General features: G+C 34.1%; 2 protein-coding genes across 2 annotated transcripts; both read left to right on the plus strand.

Moving 5' to 3' along the window:
• The first annotated feature begins 1,100 nt into the window (after positions 1-1,100).
• LOC143567709 (putative pectinesterase/pectinesterase inhibitor 17) lies at positions 1,101-1,664 on the plus strand. The gene has a single exon (XM_077054062.1). The coding sequence runs from the start codon at positions 1,101-1,103 to the stop codon at positions 1,662-1,664; it is 564 nt and encodes a 187-aa protein (XP_076910177.1).
• A 34-nt stretch (positions 1,665-1,698) lies between these two features.
• On the plus strand, positions 1,699-2,854 carry LOC143567710 (pectinesterase 2-like). The gene is made up of 2 exons (XM_077054063.1): positions 1,699-1,804; positions 2,157-2,854. The coding sequence occupies exons 1-2, from the start codon at positions 1,699-1,701 to the stop codon at positions 2,852-2,854; spliced, it is 804 nt and encodes a 267-aa protein (XP_076910178.1).
• Positions 2,855-15,282: the final 12,428 nt, after the last annotated feature.

Raw genomic sequence — 15,282 nt, forward strand, 5'->3', positions numbered from 1 at the left:
TCACGCCCCGGCACTTCCGCCTTAGGTTGGGGTGTGACACTTTATACTTTCTTTCCAATGACCGATCGCATTTTGAATTTGTTAACAAACTAATAAATTTTGCATAAATGTCGTAGCGTATACCGGCCAATAGTTTATAATTTTAGTATTAGTTAGTGTCGATTGTCAAAAGTGTTAAGGTTGAGTAAATGGTAACGACTATGCCCGTGATTTTCGAAAACATTGTTTCAAAACTACAATATAAACTTACCACATCATCATCTAATAACGAAGTGTCGCATGGTCCAATCATGAATTACAACTGTTAACTTGAGTTAGCTCGTGACACCATTTAAATTTTAATAGTTTTGTAAGTTTTTACTCGTAAAAATGTCTTAAACAACAAATTTCAAACAATACAATATCAATAACGCAAATCTTTTTTATTTATTGCACGAGCTAGCCAACAAGCTAACAAAACTACTAGTAAATTAGAAAAGGAACTAATATAAATGAAACAACGAGCAAGTTACCCAAGCCAAATCAGCACGTGAGTAAAATTAACTTGAGCATTATACAAATGAGCTGCATGAACGAAATTCTTTGTTCATGTTCGTTTCTATTAAATGAATGAACTTTCAGTCGAACAGTTCATGTATAGTTTGTTGTACCTTAGTCCGGTTACAGCATTACCCACGGTTATATAGTATACCCTTTGTTTTGTTAAAACCATTGGTTTGATATTAGTTGGTGATGAGTATTGCATTTACTTCAACATAAATATACAAGCACAAAAGCTAATGTGGATGTAATATGCGAGAAGATATCAAAGTTAAAGCATCATTTTGTCATTAATAATAACACCTTTCTAGTATTATAAATAGAGCTTCAAGAAATACACAAATCCAACAATTCAAACACACATGGCCATGATCAATATGAAGATTACTCTCTTCATATGCTTCATCATTACAACATTCATCTTCTTTTGCTCGGGTGAAACCACCACCACCGGTAGCATAGACTAGTGGTGCACTCAGACCCCACACTACCAAACATGCAATCACTACATTGCAACGAGTAACACCTCCACCACCATATCCATAAACGAGTTCCTAGATATGACAGTGCAAGCAGCCACAAACGAAGCACGTGACGTCCTTAAGCAAGCCCAAGGTATCGACTACCCAAACGATCCAGAAAAAAGCTTATGGCGTACTTGCATTGACTACTTTGATGGGACTGTGTTCACATTGAACATGATCCTTGACCACACCTACGAAGTACCTAGCCCAGATGACATCCACACATGGCTAAGTGCTAGTTTAACCTACATTGACATGTGTGAGAAAGAGTTTGAGATTGCTAATATAACCAACGACAAGCTAGCAGTAATATCTACCAATTTAACCGAGCTATTACTCAACTCACTATCAATTAGTGTTGTTATCACGGGTAGTAATCCACCTTCGTTGCACGGATGGAACTTTAAAGACAAGCACAAGTTGCCGAATTTCCCAATGAATATACAACCAAACGCTGTGGTGGCTAAAGATGGCTCCGGAAATTTTACCACGGTTCAAGAAGCTGTAAACTCTGCAGGACAAGACCGCATATGGGGTCATAGATATACGATTTATGTGAAAGCCGGAGTCTACGAAGAACAAGTCTTTATTTCAAACTAAAAATAGATATACGATTTATGTTAAGTTTATTACTATGTATGGCGACGGAATAGGTAAGACAATCATCACCAATAACAAGCATTCCGGTGGTAACAATGGGACTACCAAGGTGTGGGACTTGAAGGATTCAGCCACATTTCGTAAGTACATAGTCAAATGATTTCAATATAACTTAAGCCATTGTTATTTTAATAGATATTCAATTACTTAAATTTATCCAGAACATAAAATAAAACTTGATAAAAGGAGAAAGATCGTTATAGTTAATTTTAAGTTCCATTAGTTGTTGAAAGGTAAGCTATTATTATTTCTGTACTTTAGTTATTTACTTTTGAACATAAAAAGTAAACATTCAATTTTTTTTTATTTTGTTTTATTTATTTCCTTCTATACATTTTTATAAATTAAAGTACAAAATTTTTTTGTTACGCTGTAACTGCAACTTCAATAGTTTTGTATTTGTCTTAAAGAACAAATAATGTTGTGTTGCAGAAGTTTGGGGGCGTAGATTTATTGCTAAGGGATTGACGTTTCAAAACACAGCGGGAGCGGAAGCTGAGCAAGCGGTGGCGTTCCTCTCTGGCTCCGACACATCAGCCCTCTACCATTGCAGCTTTGAGGGCTACCAAGATACACTTTATGCGTTCAATGCCAGACAATTTTACAAAGAATGTCAGATTTTTGGAACTGTGGATTTCATTTTCGGCGCTAGTCAGGTTGTTTTCCAAGATTGCGATATCTTCCTTAGGAAACCACGTCCCGGAGGAGCGTTGGTTGTGACGTCTAATGGCCGTAAGCATCTTAATAAAAGCGGCGGATATTCGCTGCAAGGGTGTAAAATACGCGCGGGAGATGATCTTAAGCCCATTATAGGAGAATACAAAAAAGCTTTTTTAGGAAGACCATGGGTTTCCCGCGCTCAGACCGTGTTTATGCAATCTTTTCTTGATGACTTGGTGGACCCGGCAGGATGGGCTGATTATCAGGGTTACAACGAAACTATTTATTATGGGGAGTATGGGAATTTTGGACCAGGGTCATCTACTGATCAAAGGGTCAAATGGCTAGGTTATCATGTGATAACTGATCCAAATATCGCCCAACAATTCACCGTTAATGAGTTCATCGCAGGGAATGAATGGCTACCTAACTCCGGTGTGCCTTTTGTACCCGGGCTTGAAAATCAGTAAAGTGTTACAAACCTATATCCCAAAATCTTATAGCTAAGATTGATTATGGTTTTATTGAAGCTTGAAGAAAATAATCTTATAAATATATTATTTATAAATCACTCGTAGTAAGGATCAAACCCTGACCACCATTTTAAAAATAAACTATCTTTGCCACCATACCATTTGATGTGGAGTAATTAAATGAATGAATATATATTATATATATGTAATCATATACTTATATCAATTATCTAACCCACAGTAACATACATAAAAACTTAAAAAAAATAACTAGTACATCATACGTTGAAGCAATAACCATAACGAGTAAACAATTTTTAAGTACATATTCACCCGACTCAAACTTTTAATTGCATACTTTCCCATTTTTTTTTTCAATTCTAAAAATGTCAACATTGACCTTTGAGAGGATTATAAAATTATTTGGCTTAAATCTGATTCAAAAAGTTACTAAAAAGTAATAAAAACATTTAATGAACAATAATAAACAAATTTAAACATACGTAAACAAAGATAAACGAAAACATTATCGAACGTTTGCAAACAGTTGAAAAACATGACATCTGTTCGTGTTCATTCATTTTGTTAATTGAATGAAATTAGCTGTGCATGTTCATTCATTTATTTAATGGACATATATAAGCGAACAGTACGTTCGTTTATAGGCCTATGCCCACAGATATATATGTTATATGTATACGGTATAGCCGCAGGTTTGATATTAGTTGGCGAAGAGTATTGCATTTACTTCAATATAAATAAAAAACAAATGTGAATGTAATAAGCAAAAAATATAAAAGTCAAAACGCTGTTTGTAATTAATGACTTTATAATGGTATTCTATAAATAGAGTTTTAAGAAATACACAAATCAAACAATCCGAACACACACAACCATGAACATGAAGCTAGTTATTACTCTATGCTTCATCATTACATTAATCTTCTCTTGCTCGTCCAAAACCACCACCACCACCACCACCGGTACCATAGACTGGTGGTGCACTCAAACCCCACACTACCAAACATGCCATCACTATGTTGCTGAGAGAAACACCTCCAACGTTGCCATATCCATAAACCAGTTCCTAGATATGACTGTGCAAGCAGACATAGACGAAGGACGTATGGTCCTAAAAAAAGCCCATGGTATCGAGGCCAACTACCCAAAGGATCCAGAAAAGAGCTTATGGCATAGTTGCGTTGACTACTTTGATAATGCTGTGTTCACATTGAACGACATCCTTGACTATGACTACGAAGTACCTAGTCCAGATGACATCTACACGTGGATTAGTGATAGCTTAACAAGCGTTAGCATGTGTGAGAAAGAGTTTGAGACCGCCAATACAACCATGCCACCGGTTATAACTACCAATTTAACCGAACTACTACTTAACTCATTAGCTATTAGTGTTGCTATCATGGGTGGCAATCCGCCACCGTAATTTTAATATGCGTTATAATAATAATAATAATAATAATAATATAGGATTTCTTTTTCTTTTCTTCTTTTTTAATATTCTGAAATTAGTTTTTGGAGTTGAAACTAAAGAAAGTTACAACATTGTACCTTTACCTTTTTGATACTCAAAATAGTTTCAAATATATAAACATAGAAATCATGCTTTTTCTTTTCTTTATTTTCTAAATAGAGTTGTTAAAATAGCATAAATCTGGAAGCACAAAAGCAAATGTTGACACAGTACAAGATATGAAAGTGAAAATGCCATTTTGTCATTGATAAGTTTTTTTTAACAGCTTTTGTCATTGATTGATAAGTAACAACACCTTTTTACCTTTGTAGTATTATAAATAACGTCTCAAGAAATACATCCAACAATTTAAACACACATGGCCATGAGCAATATGAAGGTTACCCCTCTCATATGCTTCATCATTAATTCATTACCATATTCATCCTCTTTTGTTCGGGCGAAACCACCACCGGTAGCATAGACTGGTGACGCACTCAAACCCCACATTACCAAACATGCCATCACTACCTTTCCACAAGTAACACCGCCAACGCTACCATATCCATAAACCAGCTCCTAGATATGACTGTGCTAGCAGCCATATAGATGAAGCACGTGTGGTCCTGAAACAAGCCCGAGCTATCGAGGCTGACTACCAAAATGTTTCAGGAAAAAGAGCTTCTAGCATAGTTTAAACAAACTGGCTTCTAGTTTACTCTATATTTTTGGTACGTGCTTGATGAAAGGAATAAATACACTAAGCCTGTAGCTACTCGGACTCTTAACTTGAGTTGGCTCGTGGCCCTATTCACGTTTTAATAATTTTATATATTCATATTTTTATAAACGTCTTAAACAATAAATTTCAAATAATACATTATCAAACTACAAGTAAATTAGAAAATGAACTAATATAAACAAACCAACGAGCAAGTTACTCAAGCCAAATTAGTTCGTGAGTCAAATTAACTCGAGTATTACTTAGGCGAGATACACAAAGGAATTTCTTATTCATGTTCGTTCATTTATCAAACAAACGAACTTCCAGTTGACCAGTTTGTCGAATGTTTGATTCGTTTACAGCCCAGCCCACGGATACACAGTATACCCATTGGTTTGTTAAAGCCAGTGGTTTGATATTTGTTGGTAAGGAGTATTGCATTTGCTTTGATTTAAATCAATAAGCACAAAAGCAAATGTGGATGTAATATGCGAGAAGATATCAAAGTGATAGTGTTATTTTGTCATTAATAAGTAATAACACCTTTTAATCTTTTTAGGATTACAAATAACGCTTCAAGAATACACAAATCCAACAATCCAAACACACATTGGCCATGACCAATATGAAGGTTACTCTCTTCATATGCTTCATCATTACAACATTTATCTTCTTTTGTTTGGGTGAAACCACCACCACCCATAGCATAGACGGGTGGTGCACTCAAACGCCACATTACCAATCATGTCATCACTATGTTGCCACGGGTAACATCCCCACCACTACCATATCCATAAACAAGTTTCTAGTTATGACTATGCAAGCAACCATGGACGAAGCACTTGTGGTCCTGAAACGAGCCCAAGGGATCAAGGTTGCCTACCCAAATGTTCCAGGAAAGAGCTTATAGAGTAGCTGTGTTGACTGCTTTGATGCGATCGTGCTCACATTGAACATGGCCCTTGACCACACCGACGAAGTTCCTAGTCCACTTGACGTCCACACGTCGCTTAGTGCTAGTTTAACCTATACCAACATGTGTGGGAAAGGGTTTAAGACCGATAACCAACAACATGTTACCGACAATAAAATCTACCAATTTAACCGAACTACTACTCGACTCACTAGCAATTAGTGTGGCTATCATGGCCTCATAATCTGCCACCATTGAATGGATGGAATTTTATTGACAAACACAAGTTGTCGAATTTGGCTATGAATATACGACTAGACGTTGTGGTGGCTAAAGATGACTCAAGAAATTTTACTACGGTTCAAGAAGCTGTAAACTTTGCAGGACATCGGAGTAGGGATTACAGTTAAGGGATTCAGCTACGTTTCGTAAATACATAGTCATCGAATTACTTAAATTTATTCTGTATAATAATTAATTGAAATTTGTAAAAGACAAGGTTTGTTATTGTCTATATCAAGTTCCATTAATAGTTGAAAAGTAAGTTATTATTAGTTGTGTACACATTAGCGTACCTACTTTAGTTACTTATTTTTTAATACTACTTATTTTTTAATACAAAAACTAAATGTTCAAAAGCATTTTATTTTATTCAGTTTCTTTTTTTTTTTATATTTTGTAACTTCAATGGTTTTGTATTTTTCATTTTACTAATTGGATTCTTAAACTGAACGAGTTTTATCATACTGTATTGCTTGAACACTAGTTTGTAAACAGGCAGGAATAATAATTAGAGGAATAAATAATAAATAATATATAATAAATAATATATATCTGCTATCTAATCACCCATAGTAACACCCATAGAACACTTCAAAAATGGAAAATTGAAAATAAATAATCTCATCTTTTGTGTATTGGCCGATAATAATTCCACATTTAAAAATCACTAGCAATGGTCCCACCTTTTAACTATTTTTGTCTCACTGGTCCTCCGTTAAAAAATACTTAACGTCGTTATGTTTTTTCCCTAGTTTCAAACCGATGTTTTAGGGCTTTTGATCGGAAGAACGATACGAGTCGACCGATGTAAAACTTATCTCGAAATGGTGATCCAAACGACGAAACAATGTTTCAATTCGGGTGCTTGAAATTTCAATTAACAAAAATCAAGCCATTTGAATCACTGTTTCGAAATAAGTTTTACATCAGTCGACTCATATTGTTCTTCCAATCAAAAGCCCTAAAAAATCAGTTCGAAACTAGGGAAAAAACATAACGACGTTAAGTATTTTTTAACGGAGGACCAGTGAGACAAAAATAGTTAAAAGGTGAGACCATTACTAGTGATTTTTAAAGATGAGATTATTATCGACCAATACACAAAAGGTGAGATTATTTGTTTTCAATTTTCCCTTAAAAAATTAACTAGTATACGTTATTGAAGCAACAAACATAACTAGTACACCACCCTTTAAATGCATATTTACTTAACTCGAACTTTTAATCACATACTTTCCCATTTTTATTAAAATTCTACACATGACAAGATTGCCCTAGAATCATAAAATTAATGTGGCTGAAATACGATTAAAAAGTTATTAAAAAGTAATAAAAACCTTTAATGAACAAACATAAACAAACTTAAACGGGCGTAAATGAAAGTAAACAAACGCATTATCAAACATTCACCAACCAAACTGAAGACCATGATCTCCATTTGTGTTCATTCATTTTGTTGAGTGAACGAAATTCCTTGTTAATGATCGTTCATTTATTAAACGAACTTCACATAGAACACTTCACAACACAGTCGTTTGCCAAATGTTCGACTCGTTTATAGGCCTACCCACGACTATATGTATATGGTATAGCCATTGATTTGATATTAGTTGGCCAAGAGTATTGTATTTACTTCAATATTATTTAGCGAAGGATTGTAAAATTATTAAAATGTATTAAAAAATTCTAAATAATTATTATATATATTAAAAGACAACTTTCTAATGCATTAACTGTTGTACTTTTGGCTGATTTAGTTGTACAAATTTCTTAAGCTTTGTATGATGACACCTGTGATCAGAAGCTGGGTCGTGAGTGTTTGATTATTCTCATTAGCTGAGTCATGAGGGACTCTCATACTTGCATGATTGCATCCCACAGCTTCATATACATTATTTTGCTTTCTTTTTATCAACAAATCTTTTCCGGCCACCATCGTCTTCAACCTATCTAACCACCATGGTCGTCACCACCGTCGTGTTCAACATCCCATCTACCGTTGCCGGGTTAAATTTGATCAGAAAAATTAATGAAAAGTAATAAAAGTCATTAACGAACAAACATAAACAAACTTACACGGACGTAAACAAAGGTAAAGGAACACATTATCAAACGTTCATAAATAGTTGAAAGAACATCATGACCTCTATTCGTGTTCGTTCATTTTGTTAATCGAGTGAAATTTCTTGTTCGTTTTCGTTCATTTATTATATTGATATACATAAACGAATAGTACGTTCCCGAATGCTTATAGGCCTACCCACAAATATATGTTATATGTATATTGCCACACTAGTTTGTTAAAACCACCGGTTTAAGATATACGTTACATGTATATGGTATACCCACTGGTTTGTTAAAACCGGTGTGTATGATATTAGTTGGCGAAGAGTATTGCGTTTAGTTCAATATAAATCAAAAAAAGCAAATGCGAATGTAACACGCAAAAGATGTAAAAGTCAAAAGACTCACAACGTTGTTTGCCATTAATGACTTTATAATGCTATTCTATAAATAGGGTGTCAAGAAATACACAAATCAAACAATTCGAACACACACAACCATGAACACGAAGCAAGTTATTACTCTATGCTTCATCATTACATTAATCTTCTCTTGCGTCCAAAACCACCACCACCACCACCACCACCGGTACCATAGACTGGTGGTGCACTCAAACCCCACACTACCAAACATGCCATCACTACATTACTGAGACAAACACCTCCACCGCTGCCATATCCATAAACCAGTTCCTAGATATGACTGTGCAAGCAGACATAGACGAAGCACGTGTGGTCCTAAAAAAAGCCCAAGGTATCAAGGCCAACTACCCAAAGGATCCAGAAAAGAGCTTATGGCATAGTGGCGTTGACTACTTTGATAATGCCGTGTTCACATTGAACGACATCCTTGACTACGACTACGAAGTACCTAGTCCAGATGACATCTACACGTGGATTAGTGATAGTTTAACAAGCGTTAGCATGTGTGAGAAAGAGTTTGAGACCGCCAATATAACCATGCCACCGGTTATAACTACCAATTTAACCGAACTACCACTTAACTCGTTAGTTATTAGTGTTGCTATCATGGGTGGCAATCCGCCACCGTAATTTAATATGCATTATAATTATAATAATATATAGGATTATAATTAAGGGGGTGTTTTGTACTTCCTTTCTTATCCTATTTCGACTACAAAAAATTGGCCTAAGGCGACCTTTTTTTTAAAAAAAAAAGCCGCATTAGGTAAAGTTGTATTAGACCTAATGCAACCTTTTTATCAGATAACGCAAAGCAACCTTTATTTTACAAATAAAAAACTACATTAGGTGAAGTTGCATTAGACCTAATGCAACATTTTTAAAATGTTGCATTTGAAAGAAACAGTTGCATTATCTAACAAAAATGTTGCATTAGGTCTAATGCAACTTCACCTAATGTAGTTTTTTATTTGTAAAATAAAGGTTGCTTTAGGCTAATTTTTTAATAGTATGTTATGAAACTATTAAAATTTTCATAAATGTCGTTGCAGTTTATCGACCAATAGTTTATATTTGTTAATATTAGTTGGTGTTGATTGTCAAAAGTGTGACGATTGAGTAAACAGTAACAATTATGCAAGTAGGTTTCAAAAAATGGGAGCAAAACTACATAAAACCTTACCATATCATCATCCATTAACTAAGTGTCACGTGGCCTAACCATGAATTACAACTATTCTCGTTTGTTAATGTTGTTAAATATATATAAGTACTTATTAACCCGTGTACGACATAGACGGAAATATAGAAATCGTTAAGTAAACATATATATATAATTTCAAACGCCAAGTTCTTTTTTAATATAAAAAAACTAAAACAAAACCAAAACCGAAAACCTAAATAAAACCAAATACCAATAAAACTAAACAAAAACTGAAATAAAACTGTTAAACTAAAACCGATAAATCTGAAACCGAACCAAAAACAAAAACCGTAAAACCAAAACGAAAAACTGAATAAAGTTAAATCTATCTAAAATGAAACTAAAAAAAAAACATAACAAAATTGAACCAAAACGAAACTGAAACGAAACAACTTTATAAAAACTAAACTGAACAAAAACCAAAAACCGAAATGAAACCAAAATAAAAAATAAATGGCAAGGTTATCATGTGGTAATTGATCCAAAGATCATAGGGTTAAATTAAATGGCAAGGTTATCATGTGGTAATTAATCCAAATATCGCTTAACAATTCACTGTTGCTGAGTTCATTGCTAGGAACGAATGGCTTCCTATATCTGGTATGTCTTTTGTACCCGGGCTTGAAAATTAGTAAAATGTTAGAAACCTACATCCCAAAAGTTTATAAATTAGATCGATTATGTTTTTATTGAACACCTAAAATATAACTCAGTTTGGTAGAAAAAACACATCTTAGTTATCATCCTTTTGTTGTGTTTTATTATTATCGTTGTTATTGTTATTAACACACTTAGCTAGTTAGCTAAACACTAGTTTTTAAACAAGCAGGAATAATAATTAGAGGAAAAAATAATATATAAAATATAAAATATAAAATATATCTGTTATCCAATCATCCATAGTAACACTCATATAACACTAAAAAAAATTAACTAGTATACGTTATTGAAGCAACAAACATAACTAGTACACCATCCTTTAAATGCATATTTACTTAACTCGAACTTTTAATCTCATACTTTCCCATTTTTATTAAAATTCTACATACTTTAATATGATTAAAAAAGTTATTAAAAACCTTTAATGAACAAACTTAAACGGGCATAAATGAAGGTAAACGAACACATTATCAAACATTTACGAACAAAACTAAAGAACATGATCTCAATTCGTGTTCATTCATTTTGTTAAGTGAACGAAATTCCTTGTTAATGATCGTTCATTTATTAAACGAACTTCACATAGAACACTTCACACCACAGTCCGTTTTCCGAATGTTCGGCTCGTTTATAGGCCTACCCAAGACTATATGTATATGGTATACCCATTGATTTGATATTAGTTGGCCAAGAATATTGCATTTAATTCAATATTAGTTGGCAAAGGATTATAAAATTATTAATATCTATTAAAAATTCTAAATAATTTGACTTAAATTTGATCAGAAAAATTAATAAAAAATAATAAAAGTCATTAACAAACAAACTTAAACGGACGTAAACAAAGGTAAACGGACATACTATCAAATGTTCCCAAACAGTTGAAAGAACATGATGACCTCTATTCGTGTTTGTTCATTTTGTTAATCAAATGAAATTTCTTGTTTATTTATTAAACTAATGTACATAAACGAATAGTAAATTCGCAAAAGTTTATAGACCTTCCCACAAATATATGTTATATGTATATATGGTATACCCACTTGTTTATTAAAACCGCTGGTTTTAATATATGTTATATGTATATGGCATACCCACTGGTTTGTTAAAACCAGTGGGTATGATATTAGTTGGCGAAGAGTATTGCTTAATATAAATAAAAAAAAGCAAATGCGGATGTAGCACGAAAAATATATAAAAGTCAAAACGATGTTTGTCATTAATGACTTTATAAGGCTATTCTATAAATAGGGTTTCAAGAAATACACAAATTAAACACTCTGAACACACAAACATGAAGCTAGTTATTACTCTATGCTTCATCATTATATTTATCTTCTCTTGCTCGTCCGAACCCACCACCACCGGTACCATAGACTGGTGGTGCACTCAAACCCCACACTACCAAACATGCCATCACTACATTACCGAGAGAAACACTTCCACCGCTGCCATATCCATAAACCAGTTCCTATATATGACTGTGCATGCAGACATAGACGAATGACGTCTGGTCCTAAAACGAGCCAAAGGTATCGAGGCTGGCTACCCAAAGGATCCAGAAAAGAGCTTATGGCATACATGCGTTGACTACTTTGATAATGCCGTGTTCGACTTGAACGAGATCCTCGAAGACCCCTATGATGTATCTAGCCCAGAAGACATCAACACGTCGATTAGTGCTGGTTTAACAGACATTGACATGTGTGAGTATGAGTTTGAGGCCGCCAATATAACCATGTCACCGGTTATAACTACCAATTTAACCGAACTACTACTTAACTCAGCAGCTATTACTGTTGCTATAATTGGTCATCCGCCACCATCATTGTAATATGCATTACAATTATAATAATATATAGGATTATAAGGGGGTGTTTTGTACTTCCTTTTTTATCCTATTTTGAACTTGTAATGAAACTATTAAAATTTTCGTAAATGTCGTTGCAGTTTAGCGACCAATAGTTTATATTTGTTAATATTAGTTAGTGTTGATTATCAAAAGTGTAACGATTGAGTAAACAGCAACAATTATGCAAGTAAGTTTCAAAAAATGGGGTCAAAGCTACAATATATATAACCTTATTGTATCATCATTCATCATCCAACAACGAAGTGTCACGTAACCTAATCAAGAATTACAACTATTCTCGTTTGTTAATGTTATATAGGATAATACAAAGAATGAAAAAATAATTCCACATTTTAGTTATTCATAATCTATAAAATTTACAGAGTCTAGAGATACTCGGAGTCTTGACTTAAATCGTGGCACTATTTAAGTTTTAGTAATACGTTGTGTATGTTTTTATTATTTTTTTATATAAATCTCATAAACAACAAAATTTAAATAATACATTAGCAAATTTAACTTATTACTTTTTAAAAGGCCAATAAGTCAATAAAGTGTTTTTAAACTCAATCCCAAACATGGCAACACGCATACTTTATCTATTCTGCCACAATCATATTTGTGTTCACATCATTGTAGATGTATAAGAGTCATTTGATACGTAACAAAATACAAGCAATAAAGATTTTTAATAAATGGAAAGATTGAAGATACAAATTAACCCAAAGATTGAGGTTGAAACGTTGGTGAAATTAAACATGAGCATTAAGAAGTTAGAACACAAAACCTAATTTAAAAATAAAGGAATATTGGTTTTAAATAATCCCAACTATGGCCTATTGGTAAATATCAGTCCCAACTTTACACTTGTCTGCTGACCGTCTCAACTATTGATGTATTTGTTTTTAACGGGCCACGACTAACGGATGTTAACTCCGTTAGTGATTTGCTGACGTGGACCTTCTTCTCCGGTCGGAAAATTGCCGGAAACCTGCAACTCGTCTCCATTCTCCCTAATATCGTTACACCATCTCTCTCTATCTTTCCCCTCATTCGAAACCTAACCGATGTGCCGCCGTTGTTGTATTCGGCGAAGTCCACCCTCGTCAATCGTGCACCATTCGAGGTAATTGACACATCATTCAACTCGTTTTATCCTCTTAACAAAAGCCCTATGCTTATTTTGTAAATCGTGTAACATTGATTTCAAATTTTTGAAAATAAAATCGGGTTTGGTATATAGGGATTGGCCATGAAAGAAGATGAAATCTACTTCATTTTCTAATTTCCGATGTCTTTTGAAGAGGGAGGGAGACGGTGTGACGATACTAGGGAGAATGGAGGCAAGTTGCAGGTTTCCGGCCGGAGAAGAAGATCCACGTCAGCAAATCACTAACGGAGTTAACATCCGTTAGTCGCGGCCCGTTAAAAACAAATACATCAATATTGGGACGGTTAACAGGAAAGTGTAAAGTTGGAACTGATATTTACCAATATACCATAGTTGGGGTTATTTAAAACCAATATACCAAAAATAAATGACCACAATCTTAAAAACTCAAATAAAACCATCACAACTCAACCCAAAACCAGTTGGGTATTGGTATCGAGTATACCTGTGGCTAGTGTAACACCCCGACCAAAGGCGGATTATACATCGGGGCGCCACATATTGTTTCATTACTCGTGACACTATTGGGTGTCAATATTTAATAAATACATTCATTCGCGCACGCGCAAAGTATACATAAGACAACATAAATCATTATAAATCAATATATTATAAATCATAATATTCGAACAGCAAAAACTTGTCTTGATACATTTTAATCTAGGTCCAAAATAAAGAAAACTTCCTACGTGTCCTCGAACTCCAAAACAGCTACTGCAAACCTGAACATATGTTAAAATAAACGTCAAACACTTGCGTGTTGGTGAGAAATCAAGTTTAATACAATACATAGATAACAATAAATCTGCGCGCAACATGTGTATGTCTGGTTTTCAACAAGGGTGTAATCTGATCGGGACCAACTCTAAGATTCATAGACTGCCAGTGCTCACAATTGAGCTCACAAACAAGAAAGACTGTGCAAGTGTAAACAAAAGAGAAAATCATAAACGATAGTTCTCCCGTGTTCATCTAATGGTACCATGAGAACTGCGGAATAGACCGACAAGACGGTTAATGATCCACACATACAAATAAACAGCCAAGTCTACGTCCTCAACACATGGGATACTGCGCGACTAAAGTTCATAAACAGTTTAAGACTCTAAGTTTGTATGAACACATGAACATCCCAAAACATTAAAAGCAAAAAGGGATTAGGTACGAGATTACTCACTTGATAAACGATGCGGTGTAAGATAAAGCAAGAACCAACTTTAAACAAGCACAAGTTAACCTATAAGTAAGATTATTGTTTTAATGATTTGTTTTAATGTCTAGATTATAAGTTAGCATAAGTAAATTATTATATATATTATATATTATATATATTACCGGAAAAGCAGGGCAGAACAGGGAGGAAGACGGAGGCAGAGAGGAAGACGGCAGAGAGAGCAAGGAGGAGGTTAAATTAAGTGTTTGTGTGTGATGTGTTAGGAAAAATAATATTATTATTTATAGAGAAACCCTAGGAGACATGAATCCAGAAAAAAGGGAAAAGATTCCAAGACAAACAGAACAAGTCAAAACAAAAGATAACAAAAGATATCAAAAGCAAGTTCAGAAAAGTAAAAGATATCAAAAGATATGGCAGCAGGGAAAAAGAGAAAAAGGCTGACAGGGAATAGTAAAAAGGCATGGGCGGTTCAGATAAAGGTA

This window comes from Bidens hawaiensis, unplaced genomic scaffold, assembly GCF_021521415.1.
Source record: "Bidens hawaiensis isolate Kalapana, Puna unplaced genomic scaffold, B.hawaiensis_p1.1 tig00023609_1, whole genome shotgun sequence".
NCBI lineage: Eukaryota > Viridiplantae > Streptophyta > Magnoliopsida > Asterales > Asteraceae > Bidens > Bidens hawaiensis.

Excerpts from the sequence above, each read along its gene's own strand:
- LOC143567709 (XM_077054062.1), top strand. The coding sequence starts at position 1,101 with ATGACAGTGCAAGCAGCCACAAACGAAGCACGTGACGTCCTTAAGCAA.
- LOC143567710 (XM_077054063.1), top strand. The coding sequence starts at position 1,699 with ATGTATGGCGACGGAATAGGTAAGACAATCATCACCAATAACAAGCAT. Across the intron at positions 1,805-2,156 it reads GAAGGATTCAGCCACATTTC|AAGTTTGGGGGCGTAGATTT; the intron begins GTAAGTACATAG and ends GTTGTGTTGCAG.